The sequence below is a fragment of the Coturnix japonica genome, chromosome 1 (assembly GCF_054131305.1).
Source record: "Coturnix japonica strain WE chromosome 1, WE-NBRP24, whole genome shotgun sequence".
Taxonomy (NCBI): Eukaryota; Metazoa; Chordata; class Aves; order Galliformes; family Phasianidae; genus Coturnix; species Coturnix japonica.
In genome coordinates, this window is record NC_140663.1 from 126,908,605 (window position 1) to 126,930,431 (window position 21,827).

General features: G+C 44.3%; 1 protein-coding gene across 8 annotated transcripts in view; it reads right to left on the bottom strand.

Moving 5' to 3' along the window:
* The window catches only part of ATP11A (ATPase phospholipid transporting 11A), a 109,725-nt gene extending 90,746 nt beyond the window's left edge, over positions 1–18,979 (bottom strand). For all 8 annotated transcript variants that reach the window (XM_015849203.3, XM_085535007.1, XM_085535001.1 and 5 more), the window contains exon 1: positions 18,510–18,979. In XM_015849203.3, coding sequence (XP_015704689.2) covers positions 18,510–18,548 — 39 coding nt within the window. In that variant the 5' untranslated portion in view covers positions 18,549–18,979. The remainder of the gene's footprint in view (positions 1–18,509) is intronic.
* Positions 18,980–21,827: the final 2,848 nt, after the last annotated feature.

A 21,827-nucleotide genomic window follows, 5' to 3' on the forward strand; every position in this document is an offset into this window, starting at 1 on the left:
ACAAAACTGCTTTCATGCCTCTCCTAAAAAATAAATACCATGACAAAGGATGAAATCGAGCACACCTACCTCTTGCACCTAATGCCTACCACTTGTATACACCTTCCTTCCCCACCATCACATTCTGAAGCCAATCAGCTCTCATTGCTAATTCAAAAAAAACCTTTGGAAATGCTTTAACATTATTAAAATATTTCATAGCATTCAAATCTATTTATTAAGACTGTAAGTGGTAAAACGTTTTAAATAAATCTCCAAGATTTTATCTCTATCCTGCCCAAACTAGGACAGTATCAGGCTCTTAAAACAAAACAGCTATCAGCGCTTTTCAGGGGTGGTATTACTCAGAGCAACACGACATTTGTGCCTACAACCCCTTTTTTTGAAAGCTCACTTACGCAGGAGTGGAAAACTGATAGCCAGATACACACATGCACTCTAATGGCTTCAGAACTGCTTTAAAATGAAGGAAAACAAATGACGACAGTGGTGTGATCCCACTGAAGTGCAAAATAAAGCAGAAACTCAAATTTTATTGCTATATATATATATTTTAAAGTGTCCTCTGCACAAATGTGCAGAAGAACTTCTTTACAGTGAGGGTGACGAAGCACTGGAACAGGCTGCCCAGGGAGGTGGTGGAGTCTCCTTCTCTGGAGATATTCAAGACCCACCTGGACGCCTACCTGTGTGACATGGTGTAGAGAACCTGCTTTGGCAGGGGGGTTGGACTCGATGATCTCTAGAGGTCCCTTCCAACCCCTACAATTCTGTGATTCTGTGATCTCTTGTCTTCCCATGTTTACAAAAACAGGCATTCTCAAAATCCACTAAGAGTTGTTGGACATCCTCATGTATTTTTAAGGAGAATAACTTCTACTCCAGACACATTCAAACCTATATAATACAGTTTTCACTCTTGCTCTGAGAACGAACAGCAAGCAAGAAACTAAATTGATATAGCAAATAAAAGTAAACCTTAAAGGTAAACTGGCATATTTGAGCTATTTACTACCAAAAAAAAAAAACCAAATAAAAACTCAGAAAATAATCCTGCTCATTCTTTTTAATATTTTAGGAACTACAGTGACACTTCACACCAGACATGCATTGAGCTGGGTAAAGGCCATCTCCCATACACATCTCCCATCTTCAGCACACACCCTGTCTTACAACAAAAATTCAGGTCCCCAGGAAGATACCTTTGAAAATAGTGATGTTGATGTGATAGTTATGTGATGAAGCATGCTCAGATAACTATCACTCATATGGCTGGTCCTTTGCTGTTACAAGTAGGTAAGCTCCTACCTCTTCCAGAGGTCATCATGCATCTCCTCAGTTCCAGCACTTCACACTCCATGCAACAAGAACTGAGTAGAGATAGGAAGGAATAGGAAAGGGGGCAGGTAAGGAATGTCTGAACTGTTTAAACATCCACAAGCTGCTGCTTCAAAGTCTGATGTCTCAGGACAGAAGTACTCTTACAGTTTTGTGTTCTGTAACAACCTTGGTCCCCTTTACCTTATACAACACGTTACTTCTGTTTACTCCTTCCCTAATCTCAACTTGTCTGCATATTTTCCTTTGCATTTAATCAAGGAAAAGCATATTCCCCATGCTCAGTTACATGATCAAAGCACCAACATCCATGTTTTACGCATTTTCCCTTTCCATTTAAGCTGTAGCTATACCAGTAATCAAGCAGTAAGATCTTCCCACACATGGCTGGTATTACAGCTACCATCTTGGATGAAGGTCATCCTCAGCCACAAATTGGGATTACTAAAACAATACAGACCCTTACGTCATGCTTAAAAACACGCACCATTTATGTCTTAACTAAACTGCGACCATTACTCTTGCCATCTTTCCATCATAAACCAAAGAAACCCAATCTCGTTATGTGCAGCACTTCATAAAAAATTTAAAATGGCAATTGCACTTCCTTTAGATCAGGACTTCAGCCTATTGAGAACAAGAAATCTTTACTTTCTTATTAAAAATTTACTATATGGCTGTTCTGGCATCTTCACAAGAAACGCCACATACAAATGCTATGCATTAGAAAAATATAAAAGCTACATTTAAAACACTCAGAAGATCCTGGCAAGCGGACAACAGCAGGGAAACACAAAGAAAGCTGACAGCCTAACTTTCACTGCTGCTTCTTTTCAGGACAAGCAGCAGCCACACAAGACAGCTTTTTCCTTTGCTTTGAGGTCAACACACGTCAGGTAGTTTTCCATAAAACAGACATTTGTCTCCACCACAATCAGCTTGTTTTCCTGCCAAAGCTTGCCATAACAGCATGTTATTCTAAAAGTCACACGTTTACCAGCTTCAAGTGTATATAAAAGCAAATTTACTGTACCTTCCCCCCCATCTCCATCTCACCACAAACACTTCTGTTTTCAGAAGTGTAAACCCAACAAGTCCAATTAAACTAAATCAGAAGGACACCAATATAGAGTCATAGAATTACCCAGGTTGGAAAAGACCTTAAAGATCATCAAGTCCAAACACAGCCTAACCAGTACCCTAACTCTAACAACCCTACACTAAATCATATCCCTGAGCACCACATCCAAACGGCTCTTAAACACAACCAGGGATGGTGATTCAACCACCTCCCTGGGGAGCCTATTCCAGTACCTAACTACCCTTTCTGTAAAGAAATTCTTCCTAATATCCAACCTAAACTTGCCCTGGCACAACTTGAGGCCATTTCCCCTCATCCTGTCACTTGTCACCAGTGATAAGAGACTTGCCCCACTCTCACTGTAAGAACCTTTCAGGTACTGGAAGAGGGCAATAAGGTCTCCCCTCAGCCTCCTCTTCCCCAGACTAAATAATATGATAACCCATAAAATGTTGCAGAACATGGAAGCCTTAAAGTAACAGGCTATCACAGGAAAAAGAAGCTTCAACATTGTTACCTCTTTCGTTAGATGATTTCATGAAGCTTTTACATTATGTTCCTGCCAGTAGCTGTACAGCCATATGAATGCAACAGCTATAGGCAATGAGGAGACTTGCGATTCCACTGCAACTTTCAGATGTGAGCACAACTGCATACCCTAAGCAACCCCCCTAGCTTGCACAGCAGCAATGCCAACACAACTAATTTTGCATCCTGCAGTCCATTTCTCTGAGAACAGGGGGTAAAAACACAAAGACTTCCACACTGTAAAGAATGAAGTAGCCCTGAATGGCTGCAAGATAATCACTATTGTGTTCAGTACCAGCTTTCCATCCTCCTTTGTTGTCAGTCTCAATTGCCACTTTGATACACATCAATCAGACAAATTGTGATCCGCATTTCTTCCTAGCGCAGCCTGCCAAGACAGCTGCATTGTCTTCTGTACTAATGACTTGAGAAGGTAGTAGAAGTTTTGGCACTGATGTCTACCAACAGAAGGCACTCCTAGCATTACTGGAGATGGCTATCGTTGTGCTCTCCTATTAGCATAGAAGTGTCATTCAAAAATATATTTAGTAACTTAGTGTGGCATAATCCTTTCAATCATATGCTTCAGCTCAATTTGAGGAATAATAAAAGCATGTTTTAGTGGCTGTAGTTTTCCAAGCAACAAAGACGGCTGTATCTTCACAGGAAATGAGATCCAATTTATCCCTCCCACATGAGGTCCACCACACAAACAGCTGATTCGTATCAGCTGGGTGTCAGATGACATAGACCAGATTCAAGGCTTGGGAGCACAAGCATTATGAGGAACAGCTGAGGGAGCTGGAATAGTTCAGTACTGTGATGAGGGCGACCTTATTGCTCTCTACAGCTACCTGAAGGGAGGTTGTGGTGAAGTGGGGATCAGCCTATTCGCTCATGCAAATAGCAAAAAGACTAGAGGGAACAACCTCAAATTACACCAGGGAAGGTTCGGGCTGTATGTTAGAAAATACATCCCCAAAATAGCGGTCAGACACTGGAACAGGCTGCTCAGGGAGGTGGTGGAGTCATTGTTCCGGGAGATGCTGAAGAAACATTTAGATATTGTACTGAGGGACATGGTTTAGTGGGAAATATTGGTGGTAGGTGGATGGCTGGACTGGATGATCTTAGAGGTCTTTTCCAACTTAGGACTATGAATCGTAATCACCAGAGGAAGAGGGAGGCAACTGCTTACCAGGCTAGGAGAGCTCTTTTGGCATTCACAGTCTCACAGTCTTGTGCAGGTTGGAAGGGGCCTTAGAGATCATTGAGTCCAACCCCTGGGATTCGAGCCTCCTGTGCAGCAGAGCAGCACTTCTACCACTTGCGCCACAGGGGGGATTCGAACCTGGGCCTCCGGTGTTGCAACATGGCATTCCTACCACTGCGCCTACCCTGTTTCCTACAGCTGCTAAGAAGATATGCATTTGAATGGATAGACAAGCTAGGACAAAAGCTACAGAGAAAGTCTATGGAACCAACACGGACTCCAGAAAGATAGCTGTAAAACAATGAGCAGGAGACCTGAGCAGAAGGCAACCTATAAGAAAGGCTTTTCAGAAGAAATATGAACTTCAGTAAGATTAGCTGAGGTAGCACTAAGGAGAAACTGAGGCACTGGAAAAGATGCATCTAGGCTTAAAGATCAATAGATTACTTAGAGACAGAGCGCAGGAGAACAGAACATCCTGAATCTCCTGGAAAGGAAGTGGAATAGAACAAACAGCACTTCAGCAAGATGCATGAGGCTCTTAGATACCATCCAGACTGGGAGTTATATCCTTTCTGGTAAAAAAAAAAATCTAGCTAAAGCCTAAACTCAGGATTTAAGCCTTTAAAACACTAATGACATTCCTGAAAACAGACTGTACACTCACGTACTTTGAAAGGTAAGATCAGAATTATAAGCACATTTGTTTGACTTCCATTAGCAAATAGCAACAGCTTGTTTAATATAACCAGATGGAATGGCTGAACTCAGTATGGAATGAGTATTGGTCCCCCAGAATTCTCTTCCAAAAAGAGGAAGCAGAATCCACATTGTAGGTAGTCTGTCATAAAGCTTCTAGACCCTCTTTTAGAGCCCAGATCTTACAAGAGTGCATAGCACAATTTAAGCCAACTAGGCAAAGGGAATCTACTAGCACTTTAATGAAAAAGCAAATTCCACAATCAGCAGCAGGAATTCTGGCCTAATTTGCCAATTCATTTACAACTTGACCGCTAAGAGCTTCAGCCATCTTCAACTGACCACAGAAGTGGAGGACAGAGATGCATTTATAGCTTGCTGTCCCTCAGCAACCAGTTCAGAAACCACAGAAGGACATACCACAACACATGACCTCAAGCACATGATATCAAGTGTTCAAGATTCTCCTTCAGCCAGACTTTCTCTGTTTTACAGAATATTAATTCACATTTCTTTGAGATTTTAAAACTGCGATAGAAATCCACTTCATTAACATCCTCCTATTCTATTTCACAAACTATTTCACAAAACTGTAAGGCACATATACTGAGATCAAGCAGTTTCCACTTTCATACTTCCCTTCTAAATCAGAACATCATCTTTGCTGCCTTTTGACCAGCTTAAGCCTTTAAACAACTTACCCAGATGCTTGTCAGGCTCCTAACCTAGCAATAAGTCAGGAACAGCTTACAGCCTGCTATTCTGAACAAACATGTTTATGGCAATAGGACCAAATGAATCCAATTCCTTTACGTGGACACCCAAAGCTCACCCTCCTTCCTCTTGCTCCCATACTCTTCAAACTGCATATACATGTCATTTCAAAACTTACACGCAGCTCTAGAATAACTTCTCAGAGCACAGGCACCCACAGCTGGTGCTCCATGGTGACACAGCTATCTTGTCATGAAAGCTGAGACCAGCAAGCCTAAGTCTCAAGGGCACAGGCATTTTCTCACCATTTGTTACTAATTAAAGTCCAGTGGCTTTTTTCTTCCTGCTCCTGTGGTCATTTATACATCAGCAGCTTCCAAATTAAGTACTCTATGGAAAAGTTGTAGGCATGTAGCCTGCTTTGGCTCCAGGAGAAGAGTTTCCTATACAGAGCACATCAAAAAGATTAGAGAATCTTCAGGTAAGAGACAGTAACTATATTTACACAGAATCACAGAATGACCCGGGTTGGAAGGGACCTCAAGGATCATGTAGTTCCAACCCCCCTGTCTGGCAGGGCCACCAAACATACACATTTACTAGATCAGGTTGCCCAGGGCCCCGTCCAACCTGGTCTTGGACACCTCCAAGGATGGAGCATCCAAAACCTCCCTGGGCAGCCTGTTCCAGGGCCTAACCACTCTCCTAGTGAAGAACTTCCCCCTAACATCCAACCTAAGACCACCAATGACAAATTTGGGGTTTTTTTTTAGGTTATTTTTGTTAGAACTGGAGCAACAAGAGCCAGGAGAAATACTCCAACCTGGTAAGGTCCAGTGCTATTAAAGCCTCAGCTCCACGTACAGCAATTTTTACTGAGCTAATGTACACAGGGAAGCACCGTGAACCTCTATCATGGCACTCAATGCATGAATGAACAAATACACTACGCAATGTAATTACTGCTCAGAATAACAACTCATCAAGTCTGTAGGTTATCACTACCATCTTACACAGCTTCATCCACAGAGCCTGTTGTCAACTACGATGCTTTAATACCACCTCATCAGCGAAGAGAGCAGTATGGTTTCAAAAGAGAAAAAATATTTTCTTTAAATTTACACTAAGCAAATGGACAGTTCTAATTTCATAAATTATGCGGGAGGGAAAGGATTTCTCCACATCATCTGGACACTGTTTATGAAAAGACTTAAAAGTATTTTCAGACTAGTCTAACATCAACTAATGTTTTACTTTCTCTGTCCCCCTGCTAAACTATCTGAAAAGCTTTATATTGGTATTCACACCAGGGAATCCCAAACAGCTCTTACCTATATATGATTCAAACTATACATCAGCAGCTGCTAGATTATACGAGGTAAACAGTTTTCAAAACTGAAAGAGCTGCACTGTACGTTAGGAAACCAACAGCAATTCTTTAAAAGAAAGCTGGATATTTTGTGGTCAGTTAAGAAACACGTAAGAACTGGAATCACAGCCTGAGAAATAAAATAGCTTACCTCGATCTAGGGAACACAATTACATATATAGCAAACAGCGCCAGATTTGGCATACTTAGTTGTTGAGTGGAATCAACCCTGAAAGCAAAATGGATTGAAAAAAAAGAATGCAGCTCAAGGGATTCATTGTTTCAACACACACATTTTCTGAGAAATAAGTATGAAAAAAAAGGAATGGAAAGTAGGTGAATTATAAGAAGTGCTTTATTAGCACAGAAAAGAAAGGGATTTTTTTGTTATGAGGCATGGACTATCCCCTTTTGCCCCTCCTGTATCTGCAAAGAACCTACTCATGCGTACTACACACGCAGCCTACTAGGCAAAGTATCCAATCTCCTGTTGGCTGCAGTTGCTCTGCCTCAAGCAGGCTGGACAGGATGACCCTCACAGCCTCTCCCAAACAGCATTTCTGTGTTCCCAAATGACTTTGTTGCTCTCAGCCACCGAGACGAGAAGTGAGGACAAAATATTCAAACTGTGGAGATAAAGGCTATATTCCAGTAAGAGAGCTCTTAAGAACTATAGCCACTTACACAGGATTTGAGAAGCCATATCTCATTCTGTGATGGGCTTGTTCCTCCCCTTCAGTCCCCATCGAACAATGTATTAGGAGAGAATTATTTTCAGAATTAAAAAAATAAATGGATTTGAAACATCCTTAGTGAGAGGGATTGTGTACATCTTGTCTCCATGCAAAGAAAACCTTGATTTTTAAGCTTTTGACTCTGGCATTCACACAACCAAATGGATTCCCTTACCAGCCTTCCACAGATGCCTGCGAAAGGGTTAATGATGCCCTGGGCTTTTACAGTCCCAACAGGAGATTCCTGTTCTGGCTGGCATCCCTATTTCAAAAGCATGTTCTAATATAATGCACAGTAGGAAGTGCTAAGCTTACGTCTGTTCCATTTTCTGCAAAGCCATTACACCTTCATTGCACTTAGAACTTCAGAAAGGCCAATCCACGTGGCACATGGGCACTATATGACAGCACATACCACACAGTTAAGTTGGGGAAGTTGGTTTGGTTTTTAAGTAACACTCCCTCTAACTGGCAGTACCCAGATTTCTAATTCTTTAATGCTCCTTGTCATTTGTATGATGCTATCTTTCCCAATTACTCCTTTTCTGATGGCGACTGCTACCCCAATTCTGGCAAGACAGAGTTTCACGTTTGTCAGGAGCCCCAACTCACAAGCCATCTCCTCAGTATGCCACTACATCCCAATTCAAAGCACTACCCAGAACACCAGTCTTGGGCAGCGTTCTTTTTCAAAGGAACTGTCTCCTACTGAACTCATTTCAGCTTCAAACTCAAAGAAGAGTTACCTTCAGAGAAATGCACCCTTCTACTCAAAGCCCAATGGTGAGCCAGTCTGAGTGAAGTGAAAGAGATACCACTATCAGCAAGCCAACACCACATCCAAAATAGAAGGGAAAAGAATGAGTAAACCGATCTCCACTGCCAAAGCGCCTTCTGACAGCTCTTCAAAGGTTAGAAGGGTTATGTGCATAACTACACTCTTGTCAGAAACTCTGAAGACCAGATCACAGTTTTGGGGCAGTACAAGGAAGATGCAACAACAGGAGCAGAGCCACATCCGTGCCTACCCAATTCTTGGCTGATCTCCCCCTGTCCAACACCTTTTATTTCTATGTGCTGCAGCCACTTAAGCATCAAGACTACTCACTTCAGACAAAAACAGGCAAAATCTAGAAGTCAGCATCTTCACGCATCACCTTAAAGTGGTGAAGCAGTTTAGGGCTCAGGGCATAGTCTCTCTGTGCCAACACCCTCCACCCATTTTCCTCCCCTCTCTTCCCCCTCAGTCCCCATAGGCAGGGACCTCCTGTAGAAGTAGGCCATCTGGTCACCTGACTGCTCTAACAGCCCGTTAATGCTGTTTAGAAGATTAACAACACTTCAGCCTTTGCAGGTGAAATTAATTTAGCCCTGTCAGTTTCTTCACCTTAAGAGATAGGAAAAACAATTCAACAGCTGTGTTCAGACAAAGGAAAGTTTTAAGAACCAACTCACTATCACATCCTTTATTTTGTTAATGACCTCTCAGAAAGCCCAGTAGTCTAACATTAGTTATTAAATACCACCTTCAATTCAGATCCACCTCAAGAAAGGCCACAAAAATCATTATGAATGGCATAAATGACAAAACATGAAATGGAAGAAGTGAATGGCATCATTATGCCCAAGTATAAACTTAGGAAAGCAATTCTATTAATAACACTTTGAGAAGATACAAAGGGCTATATAATAATGCTAAGCATGAAAAGCAAGCAACTAATGCAATTCAGACCAAAAAAATCCATTTCAGTTTTTCTACCTACCCACTTCACAGCACATATTATTAGAAGCCTTAGAAACAAAACACTACAGGGTAAACAGCTTAATTCCTCTCTCCCTTCATCCACTTTTCACTCCTGTAGAGTGCAAAAAAGCCCTTCATATAACTGTTTTGATCATTAACTTCGCAAAACTTCACTGGTGCTTCGACAGATGCTCTTTTCAGAGGATTTCACAACATCCTATCTTAGTAGTGATGGAGAGGAAGAACCTAATTGTCCTTAATCCTCCATTTAAAATAGGTTATGTGAAATCCTCTTTTGACTGAAGCAGAGAGATTAGTCAGCACCACTAGGAGAAGGAAACACTATTCCCCCCTCACCCTACCCCTCTATCTAGATGAATTTAATGATTAATGAAGGAAACAAATTAACCAGTCTCATATTTCAAAAAGGAAAATTAGCCTACAAGGAATAGCAGAACGGATAGAAAAATGTTCCCATGAAAACTCCCAGTTCTTATGTTTCCATGCTTGTAAGCAACTACCATAAAAACAAGCAATCTAGATGATTATTTCATAGTACACCTGAGTATCTAAACATAACTTGGCATAGTTCTTCACATTGTTCTTCTTCACTAGGAGAGTGGTTAGGCCCTGGAACAGGCTGCCCAGGGAGGTTGTGGATGCCCCGTCCTTGGAGGTGTTCAAGGCCAGGTTGGACGGGGCCCTGGGCAACCTGATCTAGTAAATGTGTGTTTGGTGGCCCTGCCAGGCAGGGGGGTTGGAACTACATGATCCTTGAGGTCCCTTCCAACCCAGGTCATTCTGTGATTCTGTGATTGTCAGAGGAACAGCGCACAATATCACAGAACTCATGTGCACACATCCGCAAGTGACTGTGTGTAACTGGAGGACTGTGAGTGGGGTTATAATCAGGGGTAGCATAAGAAAAAGACATGTAAAACAGTTAAGCGTTGAGGGCAAAAAAAACCCACCACACTAAATACACTTGTTATAGGCCTACATTATCAACTGCTTTTCTTCTTTCTAGTATTTAATTATCTCAAAGCTTTCAACTACTCTTAAGACATCTCCTTGTGAAAGAGCCGGGCAATACTTTCATCCTCGTCATAAAAACAAGCAAAGGAAGAGCAGACAAATTAACATCCAGATCCACATGAGATATCTAAGTGCTTTAATGGTCCATGGGCTGTGAAGTTCCAAAATTTGAGAGTCTGGCTTATCCCATCAATCTCTCAGAACAATCTGGGCTAGGCTGCCAGTTTCTCCCTAGAAAACATGCAATTTTCATAGTATCACAGTCTTGTGCAGGTTAGAAGGGACCTTAGAGATCATTGAGTCCAACCCCTGGGATTCGAGCCTCCTGTGTAGCAGAGCGGCACTTCTACCACTTGCGCCACAGGAGGATTCGAACCTGGGCCCCAGTGTTGCAAAGCGGCATTCCTACCACTGCGCCACCGGGGCACACAATATAGTAATTTTAATATAGTATCGCAAATAATAAACTCTTAACAAAATTGAAGTCAATGTGAAATGAAACCAAAGCTAAGAAAACACTTTTCATGAAGACTCGGTGCACGCTCGTGCCACAAGCATCCCAGGGTCATCACCAAGAGGGGAGAAAAACACAGACCCGATATCTGTGATATAAAGGATTCCTGGTTTGCCTTGTCTACCTGCAGTTGTTGCCATGGCAATTATAGGAGAGAAGATAATAGCATTCCAGTGTCATTCTGCCTCAGTTCAGGATGAACTTCAACTGAAACGTCCCTTGACAATGACATGAATAGAAATGCAATATCATACTGCATAATGGTAAACCAGGAGAATAAGAAGCACTATTGTGGAAAAACATAATCCAACTATAAGACTTAAAATGAGGAGAGGCAGGCTATTTTGGTTAAGGGGAAAAAACAACAACCACCAAAAACAGTAAAGTCAAATCCAGTTATATAACAGGTGCTAAAACATCTGCTCTGCCTTTTCTGTGGCAGAAGTTTCTCCTGGTTTCCTCTCCCTGCCAGGATGTGCATGACACAGAGGTGGCATCTCACTGTCAATCACACCGCAGCTCTTCCAAAACACAACTGTTTCCTCATTGCATTTAAGTCCTGTTAAATTAAACAAGCCTATATCCCCACCTTGACAGCACAAGCAGCGGCCTGGTATGATATCTGTGAAATGTTTTACTTGTCAGCCCAGTTATTGCTCTTTAAGCATTTCAGTTTCAAAAAGGCAGGCTCATTAGAAAACCCATTTCGCCTTGCCACTTTTCTTGTTTCAATTACTGCAGTATGACAGGAGCAAGGAATGAATGAGCAACAGTGCATGGGGATTTCAACATGTAAGAGTGCTACATTGTATTGCATCTTCTTTCATTCCCGCTAATGATTTCGAAGAGGCTTCCTACTTCCAGTAAGGTTCGTGTGACACCCCACAAGTGGCTCAAGAGCAAAACTATATTGCAATAAAAAAGTTGACAAAAGCAACTACTACACAGTAGTTCTCATATTAAAAGAAAAACTGCAAATTATTTTTTGACACTAAGAATGGCAAGGTTAGGAGTTCTTGGTCACTTAAGTCACTTAAATACACTCTGAGAGTAGAGAATGTGTTTGGGAGGGTTTGAACTGCAGAAGTATCCACAGCATATAGGTGAGCAATACCTTGTAGTCAATAGCAACCAGCTTTGCAATACATTCTCTGACATCTTGCAACAGAACTGTTTTACATACACACTGTCTTACTTTCATACATCTCAAATTGCATCTTTCTCAAAGAAATTAGCTAATTAGCCCCCACAATTCCTGTTTGCTGCCCCTCTGGTTGTTTGTTCGTTAGGTTTGATTTTTTCAGAGGGAGTGAAGATAATGCTGAGCTTCGGGAAACTTCAAATTATAGCAAAACATCTGAAAAATACATTACAAAGCTGCAAAGAGCATGAAACAGAAGTCACTACCAGTGTGCAGGAGGTAGGCAGATCTACAGAATCACAGAATTACCCAGGTTGGAAAAGACCTTGAAGATCATCAAGTCCAACCTCAGCCTAACCAGTACCCTAACTCTAACAACCCTACACTAATCATATCCCTGAGCACCACATCCAAACGGCTCTTAAACACAACCAGGGATGGATACATACAGAAGTGCCAGTGCCTGCCAGCCACACTTGGTGCTCATTAGAATCAACTCTTGAAGTAAGCAAAGCTTTCAATCTTTGCCTCTTTAAAGATGAAGGGGCTGAAAAGCATGATGTCAGCACACTGTCCAGGCTCATTACCCAGAGGAAACCAACCAACCCACCCCATGCAGATAGGAGAAAAACAAAGCAAGGGTGCTCGAGTGAAACAGGAATTCAGAAGTTACCTTAAATGTTTAAATGTATTCTATCGCACCTTCTGCACCAGGAACAAGTGGCACCCCTGTGCAACAGAACGGAAAGGTGAGATTGGGAGCATCAGGAAGACCTGTGACACACTGACATCCACAGAATCACAGAATTATAGGGGTTGGAAGGGACCTCTAGAGATCATCGAGTCCAACCCCCCTGCCAAAGCAGGCTCCCTACACCACGTCACACAGGTAGCCATCCAGGCGGGTCTTGAATATCTCCAGAGAAGGAGACTCCACCACCTCCCTGGGCAGCCTGTTCCAGTGCTCCGTCACCCTCACTGTAAAGAAATTCTTCCACACATTCATGTGGAACTTCCTATGGTGTACTTTCATCCCATTACCCCTAGTCCTATTCCCACGCACTACTGAAAAGAGACCAGCCTCACCACTAAGGCTCCCACACCTCAGGTTTTTATAAACCTGGATCAAGTCCCCTCTCAGCCTCCTTTTTTCAAGGCTAAACAGACCCAGTTCCCTAAGTCTCTCTCAGCAGAGCTCCTCTCCAGCAGGTCTTCCCCCAGCCTGTACTGGTGCATCCAGGAGAGAGATTAAAAACAAAAGATGCATCCTATGCCAGGGGCAGACACAGACACTTAAGAAATGCAAGATACTAATTACTGGCCTGTAAATATATGCCTAAAACCCCTAACAAGGATGGCTTTTATACAGTTCAGACTACTGGCAGGAAGAGTCAGGATATAAACACATTCATATGACATTTAAAACAGACAGCTTCAAATTCTGTCAAATTCTATCACTGGAGGAAAACAACTAACTCTTTTAACTTATTGTAAGTGACAGCTGGGGGAAAAAAAAGCGTTCATTTAAAGAGGCACCCTGAGTAAGAAACACACAGAATCATTGGATGACCCGGGTTGGAAGGGACCTCAAGGATCATGTAGTTCCAACCCCCCTGCCTGGCAGGGCCACCAAACATACACATTTACTAGATCAGGTTGCCCAGGGCCCCGTCCAACCTGGTCTTGAACACCTCCAAGGACGGGGCATCCACAACCTCCCTGGGCAGCCTGTTCCAGGGCCTAACCACTCTCCTAGTGAAGAACTTCCCCCTAACATCTAACACAGCCAATGCTCTTCTGACACCTGGCCATACAGCCATACACACATACCTGAGTGACTGCGAGGGAAGGCAAGGACTTGCATATGGGGCAGCTTTCTGATGTTAGCAAGGCTTAGAAAACAATGGATCATCTCAACTGCTTGACAAATGGACTGTCCTTTTAGACAAATAATTCCAAAACACCACAGCTTACAGTTTTCAGGCTTTCAGGTTAAAATAGTTACACCCACCTTCTATCAACATCACACTGAAAAACTAATAAAGCTGAAGGTTCTCAAAGGCCAGAGCTGTAGTAAATCATTCTTTCATTTGGAAATGAATCTCTACATGCTGCTATGACCCCTTAGAGATGCTTACACAGGCAACAAATATGTAACAGCCAGGCTTGTACTCCTAAAGTAGTAGGAGGACAAGAGGGGCAACAATACAGCAGCAGGATTTCTAAGTATACCACACACCAGAAGTAGAAGGGCTCAGAAACACAGCCCTAGCCCAGTATTTATCATATGATTCCAAGCAATTGACCTGGGCAGGAACCCATCTGGATGCCTACCTGTGCGACGTGGTGTAGGGAGCCTGCTTTGGCAGGGGGGTTGGACTTGATGATCTCTAGATGTCCCTTCCAACCCCTACAATTCTGTGATTTACTTACGAGGGTCCACCTGCCCTATGGATACAGAACAGCCCATCACCTTCTGCCACAAGATGGTGAGTGACCATCCAGTGCTCAAAGAAACATATGCTAAAATTGATGTTTTCCAGGTTGCCTAGACACATTCAAGTCAACAATATACACACATATGCAAATCCACAGTCTGCCATAAACAGCTATTGTGAATGCACAAGGCACTCACATGTTTCATTAAGCAAAGGAAAAACAGTGCTCATTTTATGAGAGATATGATGGCACCGAGACTTGTTTTAAGAGTATTAGTTACCTCCCAGCTTATCTCTTCTGAAGAGCTTCGGAAGCCCTGAGATCAGCAAAGCCTTTTGCCCCCACAGAACAAGTTAAAAGACAAAAGCTGATGTAATACCAGTTATTACATGGACAAAACATATTGCTTAATAATACATAACAAGTATTCCAAATAATCTAATTCGATACTGAAGGTCATCAATCATCTATAGACACAGTATTGATTATGATAATGTGCTTATTTCCTCCCTCACCCCTAAATAATGTACAACTTCAGCATTAAGCTGCTGAGTTTTGCCCATCAATGACCACAGAGTGGTTCTGTTGTTCCATGTGGTGGAAAGGTGTATATAAAGGTGATTCTAATTCACTACTCAAAGATGCCACCAGTACAGACACAATTTGAAGCAGCAAAATATCCTCAAACCCAAAGAAGTTGCACTGCTCTATTTAAGACTGGAGGATCAAGAAGCATTTAGAAAACTACTCCGAGCATCAGATCAGCTGCACTGCAGTGAAACAGACACCCTCTGCACAGACAGTTATTCTTCCCCAACAGCCCTATAAATTTTGTATGGCTGCAGCCACAGAACGCAGGAAGGACTACAGCAAAAGCAAAGAAATATGCGGGATGGATATAAAGAGGCAGAACACCACAATATTCATTTTGAAACAGAGTAAGACAACATTATCACTGCCTCTGTCCTTCTAGGAGATTATTCTATCTCTCAGTAAAGAGATGCAAGATATGGTATGAGCAGCATGGCAAACATGGGTCTGACTCAACTGTGGCACAGGAGGGTTCCAATGTCTGGAAGATACAAACATAAGAGACACTCTGTGCAGGTGAACAGCATACATAGGAGAAAATGCTAATCAGGAAATTGACGTCAGCTTGACCTGACAGCACCCAGCCATCACTATGCTTCCATACAGCCTCTGAGATATGCACTATTTTGCATTGCTTCAGGACAGTGAGTGCAATAACAAGGGAAATGGGGCGGGGGGAGGTTGCAGGGAAACCCTTCCAGCACGTTCAGGACATGAACTGTCCTGAATAGTATTTAACTTACATCCTAGAACACGTATCAGGGAGAAAGGAAAGCAGTTACACAGGACCCAGACACCACTGCATTAGAAGCTTCCATCAGTACAGCACCTCCAGTTTCCTTCAAGCAGTGACTGCTCTGCACCAGGGAAGACCCACAGCTAACTAAGTCCAAGGTGCAGCCTGGAAAACAACAGTTAATAGTTCTAGGCTATCAATTGCTGATGAGTCTCTGCATAGATTTGAAATAATCCATTCTCTTTTCAGTAATGCGTGGGGATCAGACTAGGGGTAATGGGATGAAAGTACAGCATAGGAAGTTCCGCACCAATGTGAGGAAGAACTTCTTTACAGTGAGGGTGACGGAGCACTGGAACAGGCTGCCCAGGGAGGTGGTGGAGTCTCCTTCTCTGGAGATATTTAAGACCCGCCTGGACGCCAACCTGTGTGACGTGGTGTAGGGAACCTGCTTTGGCAGGGGGGTTGGACTCGATGATCTCTAGAGGTCCCTTCCAACCCCTACAGTTCTGTGATTCTGTAATCCCAAGCACGAGCTTACTTTAGTACATATGGCCTTGGATCTCTTTGTCTCCTGCAAAAATGCTACTGCTTGCTCTCCCTCATTAAGAAGTAGCCTGGAAAAAGGCAAACACATCCACACTCCTGAACCATAACTGCTTTGTACACGGCTCGGGTGAACAACTGTTGAGCAACACCGCTGACACATCCATCTGTTCCTCAGATACAGCAGTCAGTTTCAGGCACAGCATTCAAACTATTCATTTTCATTCTACATAAAATGAAACAAACTGACTTGACGACTGAAGAAAAAGTAGTGCATGAAAGAACAAGCAACGGTGAGAATATACAAGGCAGCTTGGAACAGCCGGGCAGTTCTCCAGGCACAGCCTAGACGGCATATACATAATGAAAGCAGAGTGATCTAGGAAATCTTTCCTCACAAGGGCTATGTGTTTCATCAGGGTTTTAGACCGCTGAATTACCCTCAGCAGCAATGAAGGTGTATGATGATGGTCTGCAACTTTGAAGTTCAAGTGCCATGCTGTCTTCCTACATACATCCTTGTCTTTTAAGATAGAAATTATAACTAAACTTAAGCTCATTTCAATCACATTTGATGCTCAGTTTGAAAGAGAGGTTAGAGCTCAAGTTCTGCAGAATACCTAGAGATCACAGTTTGCTCTATGCACAATGAATGCTGTATGATTATTATTTTTTTTTTTTTTGGAGTATTTAAACAGGTATCAGCTATGAGAACACAAGAAATCTTCAGCTAAACCCCACATTTCAGCCTGGAGAAGAGAAGGTTGTGGGGTGACCTCATTGCAGCCTTTCAATACCTGAAGGGAACCTACACCCAGGAGGGGAGTAAACTCCTTGAAAGGGCTGATAATAGCAGGACACGGGGAAATGGTTTTAAGCTAAAAGAGGGAAGATTTAGGCTGGATGTTAAGGGGAAGTTCTTCACTAGGAGAGTGGTTAGGCCCTGGAACAGGCTGCCCAGGGAGGTTGTGGATGCCCCATCCTTGGAGGTGTTCAAGGCCAGGTTGGACGGGGCCCTGGGCAACCTGATCTAGTAAATGTGTATGTTTGGTGGCCCTGCCAGGCAGGGGGGTTGGAACTACATGATCCTTGAGGTCCCTTCCAACCCGGGTCATTCTGTGTGTGATTCTGTGTATGAAGATCAGCAGTGCCAGGTCATTGTACTCAGACTGATCTTGTTTCTAAACAGAGCCCAGCACAGCTCACCTGAGCTCTGCACATGCACACAGCTGACTTCTCTCACACCTCATCATTCCTACAGTACTTCCTCCTCCCCTCGGGGTTACTTTCTAAGGATCCCTATACAGGTCCCTGAGTTCAGTACTCACCTATTCTCTCCTAATCCCGCAGAATAATGCAAGCAATAAACAAAATCCAGCATTATGCCTCACCGTAAATGAGAAATGCAAATGAAAAAGCTGAGCGTGCATTACGTGAACAAAGCTCAGCACACCCAGCGCTCTGACCAAACGCAGGTACGGTCAGAGCGTGAAAGCTTCTTGGCTTAGAGCATTTCCTGCACGAGAGGAAGAACTGTGCGTGCATGGAAATCCCCGCTGCCTCTTTGCAACATCACTTCCCAATTGTTTCGAAGTTTCCCTACACCCAAAAGCAGCAACCCGCATCCTCCTGCCTGCTGGCCGTTCCCAGCCCTTGGATCACAATGATCTGCGCTTTACGCACCTCGTTCTACACCTAGACCCACTCTAACGCAGCACTGCTTTGCTTTGGCGCTGGGAGTGGGAGGGAGCAGCAAATAAGGGCAACTCTCTGTCCCCGAAGCAAGTTTGGAGCGCTCGAATCCTACCGCGCGCGTCTACAGACAGACAGGATTAGCCGAGCACTCGCCCGCCTGCTTAACCCAGCCAGCTCCGGCAAACACAACCGGACTGAAACACCGGGACCAAACGGGACAAGCAGCACAACTGCGACCGAACTCGGGACGTCTCCCGACAGCCGTTCGCGCAGGGGGCCGGGCTGCCTGCAGCCGTTCGCACTAACGGCAGAGGGCCGCCCCGACCCCCGCGATGCCGCGCTCGGAAGGAGCACCCCGGTCGGCAGCTCCGCGGCCGGGTGTTGGTACTCACGTATCGGCTCACGAGAGTCCGGAGCAGGCTGCAATCCATGACGGGCGGCCGGTCGCCGCTGCCCGGCACTCAAGTCCGCGCGGCCGGCTGCTCTCTGCTGCCGCCGGGCTGCCCGGCTCTCCTCGCGTGCCACATGCAGGGAGCCGCGCCCGTTCCCCCGCCGCTCCTCGCCGTCCCGGCTAAGCCGTGCGCTGACCGCCGCCGCTGCGGCGCGGTGCCCCGCGGCCCCTCATGCCCCACAGCGCGGCTGCCTCACTCTCGAGGCGAGGAGGAGACGCAGAGGAACAACACCGCCGACAGCCCGCTGGGCTGGCCGCACTCCCGCCCCGTGGAGCCGGCCCAGGGCTTTATCCGGCGGGCTCGCCCTACACCGCTCCCCTCGCTGCCACCGCCCGGCCCGGCTCGCCCCGCGGCCGCTTTGATCCCGGCCGGGCTGCCCCGGCCGCGCACGTCACGCGGGGCGGGCGGGCATGCGCGGGGCGGCGCCCCTCCCTCCTCCCCTCAGTGCTCGCAGCTGTGGGAAGCGGGAGGAGGGTGGTGGGGAGCGGTGGCCGCTCCCTTCCGGGGGGTAACGGACCGTTGGGACCCCTACCCCGCCTTACACCACAGGGAAACAGCCGCTGCTGGTGCGGCGGGGCGAGCTGCAGCCGTGCTCCAGGCAGAACCGGCGGCTGAGGGATGGCGGTCCTGGAGCTGGGAGCCGTTAGAAAGACGTCTCGGCTTCCAAAGCCCCGACAAACCGAGCTGAAGGGGTTTAAGTGAGGGGATGTGCGGAAGTTTCTCTCGACTATTGTGCTTTCGTGTCCATCGTAGATTTAGGGATACCTGGGGACTCGCTCGGCTTTGCCGAAGTCTTGTATGTAGCTTCAAACAAATTGAGTATTGCTTTCCATGATTCAACGTAACAAAACCTCAGGCTTTATGCTAAATGCTTCCTCTAAAATGAACTGGAACTCTACACTGTCGTAAAACTGAAGATGTGACTAAAAAGTCAACTTTAAATAAAGCAAGCGAATGGCTCTGTGCAGTCAGACTGAAAATCCGCTCCTTTCAGCAGCAGTCAGTCACATCGGCTGCTCTGTGTCACCAGGCTCTGCCCAAAGGATGGTCAGTTGTCCTTCCTTTGGTTCCTGATCATTGAGTTGCTTTCCAGGCACTACATAATCCTTCCAGACCAAAGAGAACCCAAACTTATAACTTACATATGAAGAAAAAAGGAAAAAAACCCACAGAGATTACGCTATTTGGGATCGTGTAACATTAAGAAGAAGGGCATATGACTGGTTCTTTCCAGGTGACCTTTAATTTGGATGTGTTATCTATGTTCAGCAGTTTTTAGACAGCCAAGTATATAATGTGTGCAGTAAGTGCAGTGCGGTCGAGCTAATGTTGCTATTCAGACTCCAAAGTGGTGTTGATCTAAAACCCAAAGCTTTTCAGCTCAGCTACTGCTAATAATTTATATTCCTTTTGCAGCACCTGTCTTTGAATTTCAGTTATTAGCTTTATCCCCATTTTGCATCAAGCAGCAATTATGGCAAAGCGAGGTTAAGGATCTGTACTCCATGTCTTTTCATCTTTGGTAACCGTGATGGGGCTGTAAGAAACATTTGCCTCAGATCCAGAACCTAAAACTCACTCGTAGGTGCAGGTCTCTCCAAGAGACAAATGTTTTCCATGTTCTCTAAGGTGAAAGTGGGACCGGTGCTCCCATTCTCGCTTTCCCCCTCAGTCAAGGACGGGAAAAAGGGTCACACATGCGTGGTTATAGCTTTGCCATTTCTAGGCTACTGCTCAAGCTAAGCTGAGAGATTATTGTGACCTTCCTGTTGAAGCTGTGACACTGTGCTCTTAAGAAAAGGAGGACAGATGGATCCTGAGCATACACTGAAGTCCCAGCCTGCATTAGTTGTCTTTTTTACCACATTTACACAGAAAGGAAACTTATAAGTGCAACCCAGAGAGAACATTGGTAGCCCAATGGAAGTTAGCACAGCAAGCTCTTGCTGACCAAACTGCGTGTGCGTAAAGAGCTGAGCAGTACATGTTCCTTTTTGGGGTGACAAGTTCCTCTGGGGTTAATAAGTCACAGAGCAGGGTGTTTAGGTCATACTGTGGGACTTATGCACCTCAAATCTGCCTAAGTCAGGCTTAAGGTGCCTGAGTCCTTTATTGGATCTAACCCAGAGCAACGTGTGGAAGGTCACATTGTGACTTTACAGTCAGGCCAAAGCAGGAGCCTTGATCATATTGATCATGGATCTGATTTGCTTGTTATGCAATGTTTAACTTACAAGCAATTTATTAAACTATTTGTCTTTAAATATGTCATGACATTTTTTCACTCCTAATATTAAAACAACAACAAAAAACACTGAAATTAGCTGTATGCTTTCTCTATGTTGTACAACCCAGTTGTTCTTTCTAAACGTCTTGCTTTTCTGACTGCAGATTAGTCTGTTCTGATGCTCTTCATTTCTCTTCCTTCTTTCCAAAGGACTCTTCCTGATCTTTTACTTGCCCCTCAGCCTCCTTCTCCCTGCCCAGCTGAATTACCAAATGCTCTAGATTTTACTACTTGGTACAGAATCTCACATCCCTTTTAATTTACTTATCAATACATCTCTGCTTGAAACATTCTGCTCGTTGTTTAAATAGCATTAGACACCAAGGTGAATATTTTAACATGCAAAATATTTGCTTTTCTCATGTACAGCTGTATTCTCTGCTACTTTGCAATCCTTCTTTGGTTAACCTTGTTTTATAATTGCGCTGAAAATGCTGGGAAACTGGTCCAACGGCAGAAGCTCACTTCATACTGAATTCTTTCCTTGAGGCAGCAATGCTCTGGTTAAACTCTGGTTTAATGTCTCAGCCTCGGAAGGTGGGAAAGCAAGGTTTTAAAACATTACGTAGCTGCCAGGGCCCCATAAAGTTCCACATTTTTCACATCTACAGTGATACACTGTACACTGAAAATATGGTAGCTATCAGAGGCACTAGATTCCTAAATTCTATGTTTAGTATCTGTTTAGGTTCCTGCTTCCTGTTATCATGATGACTCCACACCTCTTTCAGTCCTAGGCAAAGTGGCTAAATGCTTTTTTAAAAAGTTGTGGATTCTAAAAGTTGTCTTGGCTGTATGTTTCAAGGCCAGGTTGGACGGGGCCCTGGGCAACCTGATCTAGTGAATGTGTATGTTTGGTGGCCCTGCCAGGCAGGGGGGCTGGAACTTCATGATCCTTGAGGTCCCTTCCAACCTGGGTCATTCTGTGATTCTGTGTGATATGTGGGAGCACCACGAGAAGAGCGAAACAA